This window comes from Engraulis encrasicolus, chromosome 8 (genome assembly GCF_034702125.1).
Source record: "Engraulis encrasicolus isolate BLACKSEA-1 chromosome 8, IST_EnEncr_1.0, whole genome shotgun sequence".
Taxonomy (NCBI): Eukaryota; Metazoa; Chordata; class Actinopteri; order Clupeiformes; family Engraulidae; genus Engraulis; species Engraulis encrasicolus.
The window spans coordinates 12,097,608-12,112,607 of NC_085864.1; the positions used below are offsets into that span (position 1 = coordinate 12,097,608).

General features: G+C 42.5%; 1 protein-coding gene across 1 annotated transcript in view; it reads left to right on the forward strand.

The window, feature by feature from the left end:
• Nucleotides 1-7,587, forward strand: part of lsamp (limbic system associated membrane protein) — a 247,328-nt gene extending 239,741 nt beyond the window's left edge. The window contains exon 7 of the mRNA XM_063204977.1: nucleotides 7,458-7,587. Within this exon, the coding sequence (XP_063061047.1) occupies nucleotides 7,458-7,555 (98 nt within the window). The 3' untranslated portion in view covers nucleotides 7,556-7,587. The remainder of the gene's footprint in view (nucleotides 1-7,457) is intronic.
• The last annotated feature ends 7,413 nt before the right edge of the window (nucleotides 7,588-15,000 follow it).

The following is a 15,000-nucleotide window of genomic DNA, read 5'->3' on the forward strand; positions in this document are numbered from 1 at the left end:
AATAAAAAAAGTAATGTTTCTATCACCCTGGATCCTCATCAGGCATATGTCTGATGAATTACATATTATGATATGTAAGGCAATACAGCTGATGAGGTGACCGGTTCCTACGAAGTAAATGGCGAGGCGACGGTTCCAAACGACGACGTGCGCAGCACGGAGATAGAGTTGCCTCCGCCAAGGGCGTGTCAACAATCTTCGTTTGGAATGCTGACATTGTGATTATTTAATTTTCCTTTAGATTATGTGCGTGGTTTCTACAGCGTTTTAACTTAGATGCCGTTGGCATTCCAAATGAAGATTTTATGTTTGTGTAACTTAATCGCACGCTTGGCGCCTGACCGGGTCCACGGAATTAATGGCCAGGGAAGTCGACAGGGTGGGACAAGGGGGTCAGTTGTCCTGGGCCCCGGGAGAGAAAGGGCCCAGAAATAGGTTCTCTTAGCGTGGTATGTATTTAGAGGGGGGCCCTATCAGATTATTTTTGTCCCGAGCCCAGTCAATGCTGTCAGCGGCCCTGTTAATGGCCACCCCATCAGCCAATCAAAAAAGAGAATGCCGTTGCGAAATAAGCCAGATGATATGCCAGATAGGCCTAATGAAGATCCAGGGTGATAGAAACATTTGTTTTACGTAATTAACCCTTTGAGGAGTACCATCACAAATATGTGATTAGAATTTTGCCCAAATTTTGAGTTCTCATTATGATGTCATAATGTCTTTGCGAGATTTTTAACACAGACGTCTATAGGAGCTGTAGATTGTTCCAGTAAAATTCTAGAAGAACCTCTAGAAATTCCTTACTCCTCATTAAAGAAGGTGTATTTTTTGGAGCTTATTCTGCAGTGTGCAGACTTAAATTCTTCAACTGTCTGACACTATTGTCTGGCACCTGCAACAAGTGTTTTTGGATATGCGCACACCATTCAAAATGTATAGGCCTACCACACCCACACATACACACACACACACATGCATGCACGCACGCACGCACACACCCTCAGGTTCACATATCGACACACAGCAAGATATTAGGTATTGTACTTCACAACAATAACACTATTTGTATAGACAAAGTATGCACACAACCACTTTAACGTCTTATATTGACATTGGAATTCTACCATGTTTCTCGTAGTGTGTTTGGAGCGCTTAATTGAAGAAGCTTGAAACTAAGAATTGTCAGAATTGTTTCTCTTTAAATCCAATTTAGACAAAACACAAGCACAAGAACAAGTCTGAAATTAAATTTCAAACATTGCAATACAAGATCTTCCATTTACATCGGAAACGCAAAGTCAAGACAAATGAAGCAAGTAGTTATGTTTTCCACTCAGGAGGCATTTTGCTTGTCCTTGTGAAAACACAATGTGACAACAAGCAGCTGGGCCACATTCGGGATAGAGATTACTTGATTAAAGCAACTTCTGATATATCCCTTTTAAAATGTTGTGCCGTACCTCCAGTGGCACACTGTACTAGTCATTGAAAAGTGATGTACCATAGTACTACAATAATATGACATAACACAGGGCCTTTAGTAATGCACTACGACTTGTTCATTGCCATTGTGGTCAGGGCCGCTGACAGCTTTGGCTAGGCCCGGGACAAATACATCTGAAAGGGCCCCAAACCCAATACTTACAATGTAATGAGGATCTAATTCTGGGGCCCCTCTCTCCTTAGGCCCGGGACAAGTGACCCCTTTGTCCCCCCCTGTCAGCTTCCCTGATTCTGGTAGCAGCAAACGTATAATGCCGTCTTTTAACAGGTTGAAGTTAAACTCTCCAGTCACAACTTTACTTTACTGTCATTGTGATTAACTTACATTTTACGTATTCATTATTAATCATTTAGTATACAGGAATTAACCCTTTGAGGAGTAATCCATCATTCAATCACACACACACACACACACACACACACACACACACACACACACACACACACACACACACACACACACACACACACACACACACACACACACACACACACATAGGCGTGCACAGATAGACACGAGGTGTTGCTTGGGCAGCACCAAGTTGCCTTTAACGGACAAAAGTGCCCTTTTGAAAGTTCGTTTTTTTTTTTTTTTAATTCCTTAAATGTAGGGTTAACGCTGTAGTCGATGTTCCCATCATTATTTAGACATGACTGTCAAAAAATCGCGTGATAATAATGCCTCATGCCCCCTCCAACGCTACACATCCCTCCATTTCTCAACGTGAGTGAGCGCGCTTGAACTGATAGATTCGGAAGCGCGTTGCGCAGGCATCAGTGTGGCGGGCAGCCCCCACCGTTCTCCCCTCCAGCCAGGTAACAGTCAATAGCCTATTTAAGATGTTGAAAGTTGCTTGTGAGTGACTTTGGAAGTGATCTAAATAGAGCCTTGACTTTTATAATGAGACTTTGCTAATTGTGCATTTATCAAATCTACCGCAGAAGAGGTAGCCCAAGTTATGTCAACAATTAACACAGTGTAACATGATTGTAACAACCGTTAGCCTATAATGAATCCAGAAGTTGCTCAAACAGTTTCAGGTCTAACGATGAACCTGTTCTGTAGAATGTTTGGGAAACAGCGAGAGGATTCATGTAGGCCTAGGTATGTTTGGGAAAACGTCGGCCTCCTGATGAAATATGCAACGCGCCAAATCACATTTGTAACAGACGGCGGCATGGAACAGAACAGCGGTCATGGCCAGGGAGGAAAAAAAAAGTTTGAGGGAGAATTAGCAAATCTGCCACTTATAGCCTTCTGCACAGCAATAATAACAGGGTGCACAGTAATGGTAAACAGGATTGTGTTTAATGACACCTCCAGAAAAGTGTTATTAGCCTACTTACACGGATACAATCTCCGAACCAAAGAAGCAGTTTTCACTCACAATACCAGTGTAATACGATTTGATAATGTCTTGCAATGATAGTTGGCCTTTATTATCGGTCTTAACAGTTTGACAACACACATGAACTAATTAAAATCAGTACTAATGGAGGAAAAATGACCGGAGATGCTGAGTTTTCCAAGTAAGGAATCTGAATGAATCGCTTCCTGATGACTGCAAGTATGTTCAACTGCTGCGCTGGGAGACGCACAGTTAAAGCGACAGTACACTTTTTAGTCCATGCGGTAAATTATGCTCTCGGCATGGTAATCTAATTATTTTAACTTTCCTACATAATATTCATAATTTTAAACATTTTTAAATGTTTGGTTTAGCTTACTGTGGAATGTTCATTAAAATATGATTAAAAAAATAAAAATAATTATAACCGAAGCGTGACAGCCGCCAGTTCCACATGCCCCCCACCATCACCCCATGACCTGCCCCCCAAAATGTCTGTGCACGCCAGTGCACACACACACACACACACACACACACACACACACACACACACACACACACACACACACACACACACACACACACACACACACACACACACACACACACACACACACACACACACATTCTCCCTTACACACACACGCACATACAGACACTAAGTGAGACGGCGGGCGGCAGCTGTTCCAGGTCGCCTCCTTTTGCATTTCCTGTTTCCTGGTGGGGAGACGAGCGCGTCCGCCCTCTGCTCCACTCCGCGCCACTCCATCCCCATTTCCTCTTTCCTGCTATTGACCTCGTCTGATTAGCCTAATTGTTTTTACTGCTCTTTGACTGTGGGGGCCCTCTAAACCTGAATACATTAGCCACTGTACTGTAGGCCAGCGTGGTTCTCAAACCTATTTTCTACTGGAGACGGGGCTCTAAATGAACACCACCAACCCGGCCGAGTTCCGGTGAAATTACAGTTCGGCTTTAGCCTGGTTCCTACCAGACCTCTACAGGCCAGGCAAGAGCCAGGCAAGTTTGGCTGGTAGAACGAAGAGAGAAATTTTCAGGCCACTTTGACCCGTTAGTGAGTGTGTGTGTTTGGATGCTAAGGTTAGCATCTTAGCTGGTGATGGAAAAAGTTAATTTAGAGCCCTGGCTGGAGAGATCTCTAATAAATAATCATTTGGGCAGCTGTGGTGGTTAGGCAGATGGAATGTAGATCACAGGTTTGCAGGTTCATATCCCGCCCTTACCTCTCTCTACAACTCCATCCATGGCTGAAGTGCCCTTGAGGAAGGCAACAAGGCACCCCACATTGCTCCAGAGACTGTAAACAATAGCCGGTCCTCTTTGTAAGTCGCTTTGGATAAAAAAAGCGCCAGCTAAGTGTAATGTAATGAATGAATGAATGAAAAAAATGGAGGCAAACATTTCCAAAGGCCCGCTCATAAATGCACCATGAATTACAGTTTCCACATTTGTTTGACATACTCTTGTCATTGTAATGCAATACATTATAAAAGATCTTTTTAGTGCTTAAATGGGACCTAGTGTATGTGGAAATACTTTGTGGGCCTACTGTTTAACTGTTCCCCCATAGTAAATGGTACTGTATCGTTTTTCGTGCATTGCCTTGTAAGAAACTTTTTCACGGACCCCCTAGCCAGAGTTGATTTTACCAACAAGCAGGCTAGGCAGTTCCCTAGGGCCCCACCAAATTTGCCCATTGTAGGGGGTCCCCAACAGTCAACCCCATCATGGTAAATACCAGCAAAAGTTATTCAAAGGGTCCTCAGTCTATATTATGCCAAGGGCCCCCAAATGGGTAGATAAGAAGCGCTGCTGCCCCTAGCAGTGTGCTGTCTGCCGCCGGGGGTCCCCGGACCCCACTTTGAGAACCACTGCTGTAGGTTGTTGCTGCTAATGTGACGCATGAGTGTACTACAAAGCAGCACACTGTACAAATACACTCCATTGTCTAGAGATGATAGCTTTAGACTTCAAAGTAGAGAACATGTGTACGTTACCTCAACGCACTCTCAGCACAATGTAAAAGGCAACACAGGGGGTTTTCAAGGATACTTATTGTATCCTCTTAAAAAGGTGAACCGCACAGAACACTGTTACTGTAACTTGATTTCCTTTTGGATAAATAAAGGAACGGGACTACTCTGCTCCTTTACTCATGTAGGGTAGACTGAGTACAGTTGAGTACAGGGTACAGTTGAGACAAACCAAATATCTCTGGGTAACAACGCAACTCTGATCTAATTTTTGCTGTGGACATGGGCATCGATATCCTCTTAGATCTTGGAAAATTTGAAACCAGCCCATAACACAGATCCAAAGATATTGGGAAAATGCTGTTTTCGACAGGTCAGATTTACTTCACCAGGGTCCTTCAACAATGAATATCTAATGACCAGTAGTTATCCTCTTGATATAAGTTACATGATTGCAAGCCATGATATGTGCTCTAAAAGCAGACATATTTCCTGACATCATAACACTTAAAACCATTTTAAAATCTTTATCAATGTGTGATCTGGCCAGAAGGGGACAGTTTAGACGCTAGCCTGTAATGCTAATTTCACTATGTAAAACCAATGTAAAGATGCTAACGGGTACAGTTGAGTACAGTATTTTGCTATCAGCCATGCTATTAGCTCCCATGGCTATTACCTCCCATTGATTAGAATGGTGTCTCAACTGTACTCTACTATGTCTCAACTGTACCCCACCGTTTTTTAGCTAGGGTACAGTTTGGACAAAAGTGCACCTTTTTTGTTTGATTAATTACATAAACATTAAACATCACAGAGATATAATTCCTTGATTATATATTTGCCAACATCCTGAAAATATGTTCTGTCCAAAACAACTTTCTTTTTAGCACCTTTTAATAATCTAATTTCTGCGTGGAAGGGGACAAAAATAAAACCATAACCACATGATGCAATAGGCTACCTAAACTGTATGACTGTATGAATGAATGTATAGTTGTGGTAGTATTAGCAATAAAGAATAGTCACATTAGCAGATGTTGTGGAAATATGCAGCTTCCTGTACATAGTGCAAGAAGTGGTATAATAGTGGAAAGAAGTAGTAGTAGTAGTAGTAGTAGTAGTAGTAGTAGTAGTAGTAGTAGTAGTAGTAGTAGTAGTAGTAGTGGTACACTAATGCTAATAGAAATTTAAGAAATTATCAATAACTGCAAAAACTTGCACACACAAAAAAACAGCATTAGTGGCAGACCAGATTGACACACACAGTACACACACAACTTATGATCCAAATGTAATTCCTTAGTATGACCACTAGATGGCACACCAATCCATGAAAAGGAGCTTCCTCTGGGTCCTTATTCTTTAGTGGACAATTTTATGGGGCTTTGTTAAGATGTCTCTCACATTACATTGCATTACATTACATTACATTACATTACATTGCATTACAGTTGGCTGCCGCCTTTATCCACAGTGACTTGAAGTTTTTATAGGGTATTTGTCTACTACAGTCCCTGGAGTCTCTGTACAAACAATGCACTGAATGTTTTTGTATGTGCCATCCGCTGTTGCTAATGTGTCTCCACCCTTCCTGTTAAAATGGCTAAATAAACTTGGAATTCGGAGCAGTATGGGGTTAGGTGACGTGCTGCTCAAGGGCACCTCAGCCAAGGAAGGGAGTAGAAGGGTGGGACCGCCAACCCTCTAATATAAAGCCTATCTGCTTACTCATTAGGACACGGCTGCCCTCTCACCATGATTATGCTTGATCAGGGGTGGGGAACCTATGTCTCGAGGGCCGTTTGCGGCCCTTGAAGCTGTTTTATCCGGCCCCTGATATAATTTTAATGTTATTCAGCTTCACATGAAATATGACATATTTTGTAAATGAATCTTAGAAAATGCATTTGTAATACTATTAAGTTATATTCAGGGAACATAGAGACGGTGGTGTTTGTTTAAAAGGTGGCTGCCTTCAATATAGGCCTAAAGTGAAGGGGAAATCCTGGTTTGTGTTCATAGTACGGCCCTCGGAGGACTTTTACAGTCCTCAGATGAATTTGAAGTGGCCCTTCGAATGAAAAAGCTTCCCCACTCCTGTGCTAGATGAATCTAATTCCAGTACTGAAATTAGACAAATATGTGCTGATAAGCTAATCACTGCTCGGAGTTTGAAACAGATGAAAAAGATAAAAGTAATTAAACTCTTCTCAGAAAAGTTAACTGTCCTGCAATCACTTCTTCAAGAATTGAGTCAACACAGCTTTAGTTTGCAGTTCATTCTTGCAAACATCTTCTAAAGTTAGTATGATTTTGATGAGGCATGACATTGAACAATGGAGAAGAAATGTGTGAATTTCAAGTTATTCTCTAGTGCAAACTTGTGTGAAGATTATGAGCAAAATCAAAGCATTGCCACAGATTGCCGCAAATTGGTACGAGGCCTACTGTTTCGTAATCAGGCAAAAAATGAGCTATTAGAACATTAGATATGTAGGCCTACTGTATTTCCAAAATGTCTATCTCATTCCGAGTGCCATTGGGTTTACACTAAATATGTTTATGTTTGTCTGTTTGCTTGTTTGCTTGTCTGTCTGTCTGTCACCAGGACCCGGGACGACCAACAACATGAGCGGTGCGGTGGCCCTCACCCACTCCCTGTGGCTCCTCCTGGGCTGCCTCTCCTGCCTTCTCCTGAAATGTTAATAGAAGAGCAAAATGAAGACCACCGCTTCAACCACCCGACCACCCGACCACCCACCAACCTCCACCCGACCCACCTCCACCCGACCCAGCCGACCCTCTACCACCAAACCAAACAACCGACCCCCTTTCCCGCTGACCCTTCTCCTTTTCCAGTCCAGAACAAACAACCCACACCAAACAAGAACAACAACAACAACAACATTATATCCAGACTGTTTGCATAACGTCGCCGCCCACCCTTACCAGTGTGCTTCTGGCCACGCCCTAGTCGCATTTACAAAAATTTTAGGAGAAAAAGAAGCTCCTTCAACGGGCTACTTGATTACTACTATGTTAAAGTTACAGTGGAACAAACACTTAAGAGAAAAACAAAATGTGAATTTGTGGTGAGATTGAACAAAAAATGAAAAGACAAAAAAAAGAAAAAGAAGAACTGTAAAACAAGAAAAACAGTGCTCTTTTTAAGAATGGATAATCGTTAATCGATTGTTTTTTTTCTTTTGCTTTTCACTGTAACCATAACTTGTTTTCCTTGTTGCTTTGCCTCGATGTGTACTGTCTTTGTGATGCTAGGTACTGTCCGGTGGTGCACAAAGTCTTCACAAAGGCAGGATTTTCTTTCAAATCATGTGTTAGTAGAGAAAAATCCTGCGCACCGTGCATTACACTTCCATTTGAATTCCTCACGTCACCTGAAGAAGGTCTGAACGACCAAAACGTGATGAATGAAAATGCAAATGTAATGGACTGTGTGCAGGATTATTATCGACTACTTTGAAGCTTTGGTTACATCCAACGCACCCTTTCTATTTGAGGTGTGCAAAAGCATTTATGGTAAATCATGTGTCAACCCATTAGAGAGAAAAAAATGTTTAGACATCAAGATCTCTTCTCCAAGGTTACACTACATTTAAACTAGATGGTTTAGTCTGTAACCCAGCCAATTTACCATACCTCAAATGGAGCAGTAAAACTCCAAATATTAGGGTCTTACAACTTGATTATCTTGATAAAATACATTTATATGGCACTTCTTTTAGCACCACTTGTTCAGAGTTTGCATACCCAAGTGGCTAAACCTACTATATGAATTGGTGGAAAATTTGTCTTGGGCAGGTACAGTTACAAGCTGCATTCAGGCATAGAGAAACATACAGTACTTTATGTGAGACTTGCCACAGTCATCTCCCAAAAAGAAAGCAGTGCTGGCATCTGTTGATCTTCTGTTTGGCAGAGACGCCACAGCTTTTACCAACTCAGAAGTAAAATAAAAAGAGATTGTAAAGTTTGTTTTGGCCTCAGGCTAAAAAAAAAAGAAAAAGAAAAATTCCAAAGTTTTTGACGAGAGAGTCAGATTGCCATGCGGGGTGAGTTTTGTTAGCCCTTTAGTTTAATGGCCTGGGGCCCCTCTGCGCAGAGGGTATCTGCATCGCATCCCGACTAAACCGCATCTCCTGTCTGCTCAAAAGCATAAACCAGTTGTTAACGCACAAAAATATCCATTAAAATGAACAAGTTCATAAAAGAAAGAGACAAAGTATATTAACTTAGCAAACAACCAGCGCAGGCCCAGTGGGTGTCGTGGCAGGACATTATGGCGGCTCCTAGTTCAGGCACATGCATTATTCACCGCTTAGCAGAAGACAGCACTTGAGCGTGATCCTCATTACAATGCTGCAACGGCTCCTATCTAAATGGACCTCTTAATAGATAGAGACACACACTATCTTCCCTTTTGCCCTTGCTAAGACTGGCAAGAGTCGGGCAAGGTCTACAATCTGTGCAGATGCGGAAAAAAATCCCCCTTTGAGAAAAGTATTTTTTCCCTCCTTTAAAGATGCCAGGAATGATTGAGAGACTGAGAATTGGCCAGTGTAAAAAAAATGACCCTCCTTTCCAGAAATGTAAATGTAAGGGTTGGCTATGCCCTTTCAGCTTTTACACACACTTTAGTAATGAGAAACTAAGTGGTGTGACATTAAGGGAAAATGTCAAAGCATGAGAGAGCAGGTCCATCATCTCCCCTTGTTCCTAACCTAGAAGTAAGAGGAATAACGATGACACACTTTTATAAGGGAAATTGGAAACTATAGTTGTGACACCAGTGAATGCCCAAGCTTCTATGTATCTATTTGTTTTTTTAACTATTTGATTTTTATTTATGTTCAGTTGTTTGTTTTGCTTGTTTTTGCATATTGAGATTTCACAGTATATTTTTCAGCTATATTTCAGTCTGCAACAGTGTGTAAATATATATACTTGAATCCAATGTCCTTATGAAGAAAAAAAGAACAATTTAATATATGTCCATGTTTCTAAATAGGTAGTCATTTATTGCGGATTAACTCGTAGGTGCCTATGAAAGGCGGAGAAAAAATGAAGGGGAAATTAGAGGCAGGTTTTAATACAGTCGGTGCATTCATTGTATGTTTCTAATGACTGACAGACAGCCTTTCAATCCCAGGCATCTTTACTATTATGATTTTTATTTTATTTTTCTCTTCTTCATAGAATGTAAGCATTTCAGTAAACTAAGGATTTGAGATACATAGCTTGAGTGACAGTGAGCTGAATGCCAAAACAATCTTAAACCATCTTGTGTTTTTAACATCTAACAAATTACAGAAGCCATCAGCAAGACCCAACCCGAGTCTGAGTTTTTGCAAATAACTTTCTAAGACTCAGGCCACACAGAGTGGTTGGGTGTGTACTGTATGTGTGTGGGTTGTCATGTACCAAGCACATTTTAACATTGTTTGACTTTGTCCAAATCGGGCAAAGACTAATTAATGCAGCTTCAAAGAACAAATACACCACAACAGCTTTCTGAGAGGTCAGGGGTGCGTTTTTCGACAGTGTTGTTGCTAACTAAGTGAGAAACTTACTTGTTTGCAATGCAATTTCCCATTAGCAATCTACTAAGTTGCTAACTGGTTAGCAGTGACCCTTTTGAGAAACGAGTCCAGGGCAGGGAGGGTGAAGTGAGGCAATCCAGTGCTTTGACCAGAAACCATTTAGACTACAGGCAGAATTAGACACCCACAACTTGATTTTCAGGAGAGTCCTGGATTCTCAGGAGTCCCAGGAGTCCTGGATTCAGAAAGCGAAAACCCTGTCACATAGTATTTGCTCTTGTCAATTCAGTGAAACAGTTGAGCCTAATTACCACACCCCGTCAGCCAGGCTGATGAGCTAATTAGCGATAGCGCCTGTGTTGGGAGCAAATGCAAAGGGAATTATCCATGACAGGACTTTTACTTTCTCAATCCAGTTGCAAGTTTGAAGATTCACATCCATCCAGGTCACGCTATTCCGATGAAAGCAGCTGGACATCTACTTTGTAGTTGAAGCTTGAAAGGTGTGGTGTTTCTCAAATGAAACTATGAAGCTTCTCATTAGAGAAACGAAATGTATTTCATGCTCCAACAAGAAGTCCAACTGCATCGCTACTGCTACAGTGTAACTATTGTCAATCCACACAGGCCTTGCAATGGCATGGGCTATAGGTATGGTGGCTTGGTCCAAATCACAATTGTAAGTTGAGTGTGTTGCCTGTTGGCGAGGCCTCTCTCTGCCTCTGTCTTTCAGAGATCCAGCTCTCCACCTACGTATGTAGGCAGGGCCAATGACAGCCTTGACAGGGCCTGGGGGAAAACCATGAGATGGGGCCCCCTCTCAGCACATTTAATGTAATTGGGTCCCAACTTTGGGGCCCCTCTCTTTCTGGGACCAGGACAACATACCTGTTTGTTCTTCACTGTCAGTTTCCCTGCGCCTAGGACTTTTGAGGCCCTGCATAGATGCCTTGTGCTATGTGGGTAGGTTTTGTCATCCCAGTAAACAATGAAGGGAAATGCACATCTGCTGTAGCTACACAGATGGAGAACACATGATTGCAGTGGAGACAATGGCTATGGTGCTGATGGCACTGATCTTACAAACAAGCACTGATTTTGTTTCTCCTGTGGGGGAATAGGGAGAGAGAAAAGGAAGTGTGTGTGTATGCGTGCGTGTGTGTGTGTGTGAGAGAGAGAGAATTTGTGCGCAGTATGCGCCAGTATGTGTGTTCATGCGTAAGCGTACATCTGTATTTTACTTGTGTGTGTGTGTGTGTGCGCGCGTGTGCGTGTTTGTGTGTGTGTGTGTGTGTGTGTGTGTGTGTGTGTGTGTGTGTGTGTGTGTGTGTGTGTGTGTGTGTGTGTGTGTGTGTGTGTGTGTGTGTGTGTGTGTGTGTGTGTGTGTGTGTGTGTGTGCAGTATCATTCTGTATGCGTGCGTGCGTGTGTGTGTGTGTGTGTGTGCAGTATCATACTGTATGCGTGCGTGCATGCATGTGACGTGTACAGCATGGTACTCCGCGTGCGTGTGCACGAGGGTGTCGTCAGATGCACTGGCAGCGCAAGTGTGAACACAGGTTTGTCTTTATGTATCTGCGCTCCTCGTATACGACCACCTGATTGGCTGTCAGTTCAAGGTCTACTACACCTAGCAACCTTGGAGAGCAGTTACAATACATGTCTCACCCGCGCGCAACGTCTCCTCATAACATTTTATTGCCTCTCTCCGGCCCCCCTTGACCCCCTCACACACACCATTTGTAGAAAAAGCTTTTCATTTCTTCCGGTCATCATCCTCCCAGCCTTTTCATTCGCCATGTCAAGTCCACTCTGTAAAACACAATGGAATGTCACTTCTCGTTTTTCTTCTTCTCTCAAAGAGGAAGAAGAACATTTTCTCTGACAAGAAGAAGAAGAAGAAAATAACTTTTACAATTGTCATTTCAGTGCTATGTATGTTTTCTAATCGCTTTGATTTACTGTAAAGATAATTGCAGTGAAGTTTCTAAAAAAAATCGCCATGTAAAAGTACCCATACAATGTTCAAAAAGGAAATAAAATTGTTTAAATCAATGTCTTGTATTTGAAGATGGGATGAACTATTGACAATAAATCTTTTTTTGAGAGTGCTTGACATTTAAAAAAGTGGAATAGACTGTGCTATTCTTCATGTAACATGCAAATAAACAATTACATACGTATTGTTAATCGTTATTTTGAGGATTGTTCTACCTCGGGGATGTCAAACTGATGGCTGGGGGCCAAATCTTGTGCAGCACAAAAGATCATTTCAAATAGGTATTACAGTTGGCCCGCATACACCATTTATGTGCAGCATAAGAAGACCATGAAATTTGCTGTGTCAGACAGGAATATGAGTCGGCCCAGACCAATGAAACAGCTCGCACTCTTTAAACTACAATATATCAGGGGTTCCCAAACTTCACCATGACAAGGCCCCCCCCCCCCCCCCCCCCCCCCCCCCCCCAGATGTCTCTGGTCTCTCTTGTCCCCCCACCCGCCCCCCCATATACCAGTAGATTCCAGTGAAGGCCACCCTGACACGGGACATACCACTTTTTCTGTCCACCTTGGTGCAAAACCCATCAACGACAACAGGTAACATAATAATTACATTGTAAAGAAGAAAAGGATCATAGTCAAAGTAGATCCTCCACCAGAGAATGCAGTCTATTATTTTGTTTTCTTGAATTTTGCTATTTATTTGATTTGATTTTTTTTTTTTTTGCTATACTTTTCCTGCCAACCTGCCAAGGCCCCCCTAGCAACCCCCCCCCACACACACACACACTTTATTAAGAGCGTGCATGCACAATTTTAGCTAATTTTCTTAGAATTGACACTCCTTTTACCATGTCCACCATACTTTGCTTGTGTCCTTTATAAGGGATTTCCCCTATAGACACAAGAGGTATATGGTGTGGTATATCTAATACACAACATAGTAGGGTTATTTACCACACCCACATTTGTAGCATACTAAGAGATGAAATACAGTATGTAGGTGGAAACCTTCAAACACAAATAGTTAATAGTGACATATAAAGCCTAAAAGCAGTACATTATACGCATTCATATCACTTAAAAATAAAACAAACTGTGAAATTAACTCATAACACTTTTGAATAAATATATAATAAAACATTGCCACTCTCATACATGGGCCTACATCAAGGTTGATTCCGCTGGGTGACAATTTGACATTGCTTTGCAGCTTCAATGTTCGTGCAGTTACAGCATCTTGCCTTTGTAGGGCAGTAGCCCTATTGTAAAGCCTTCTCCTCTTTCACTAGCCCACTTCCACTGTTCTTTTAGTCCACAAACTTCTTTGTGTCTGGATATGCCACGTCAATGCAAAGTGCACACTCCAGTCAACTTTTAGTACTACTCTCATCCTCCCCATAGGCTGCACGTCATTAGGGGTCCTTCATATAATGTCTGGTGATGACTTCCTTTGAGAAAATGCCTGCCTAACGTCTTGGTCTAAAAATATTCTGCGCATTGGAAAGTCCTTTTTCTGCATGCACCAGTCATAGCCCAACAACTCATCTTGTTCAGTTAGCATGAGCTGGAGTCATTTTAGAGATAGAGAGAGAGTCTGTGCGTGTGCGTGTGCGTGTGTGTGTGCATGCCTGTGTGTGTGTGTGTGTGTGTGTGTGTGTGTGTGTGTGTGTGTGTGTGTGTGTGTGTGCGCATGCGTGTGTGTGTGTGTGTGTGTGTGTGTGTGTGTGTGTGTGTGTGTGTGTGTGTGTGTGTGTGTGTGTGTGTGTGTGTGTGTGTGTGTGTGTGTGTGTGTGAACAAGTCACCCAGAAGAGTAAACATGGCATGCATGTACTGTAGAGGAGCCCAGTCAGCAATTTAACGGATAGAGAGGAGAGCGGCCAAAAACTGGGGGAAGGACATAACACGTGAAAGGTAGCCTTCTCTCTCTCTCTGTCTCTCTCTCTCTCTGTCTCTCTCTCTCTCCTCTTTCTCTCTCTCTCTGTGTGTGTCTCTCTCTCTGTCTCTCTCTCTCTCCTCTTTCTCTCTCTCTCTCTGTTTCCTCTGAACCCATTCACACTCTGCACACACGTGTCCTCCTTCTTTCCCACCGGAGCTTGCTTGCCAACTGCACTACTGCAGCAAGCCATCATTATGCATGATGCTGTAAATGGGAATGGGCCGTATTCATAGGCCGGATTAAGACGGCCCAGGGCCCTTAGCCCCGTTACGACACGGCATTATACATTTGCTGTGACCAGAATGGCAATGACCAAGTCATCACTACGTAAAGGCCCTGTGTTATGTCATCGCAGTGTAGTACTGTGGTATGTACTATGTAGTACTAGTTAACATTTCAATGACTAAGGAAAGATGACTTTATTTATGCCCGAAGGTACATTTGGTATATTTGGACTTTTACGGTGCTCCACCACTGGAACGGTGTGCATTATAGGGCTACGCTACTGGTTGTGACAGGTCCCCCGCCAGGGCCACTGACAGCTTGGGTGGAGGACAAATTCATCTGAAAGAGCCCAATACATACAATGTAATAAGGACCCAATTCTGGGCCCCTTTTGCTGTCCCCTTTGCCTCCCTGTCAGCACC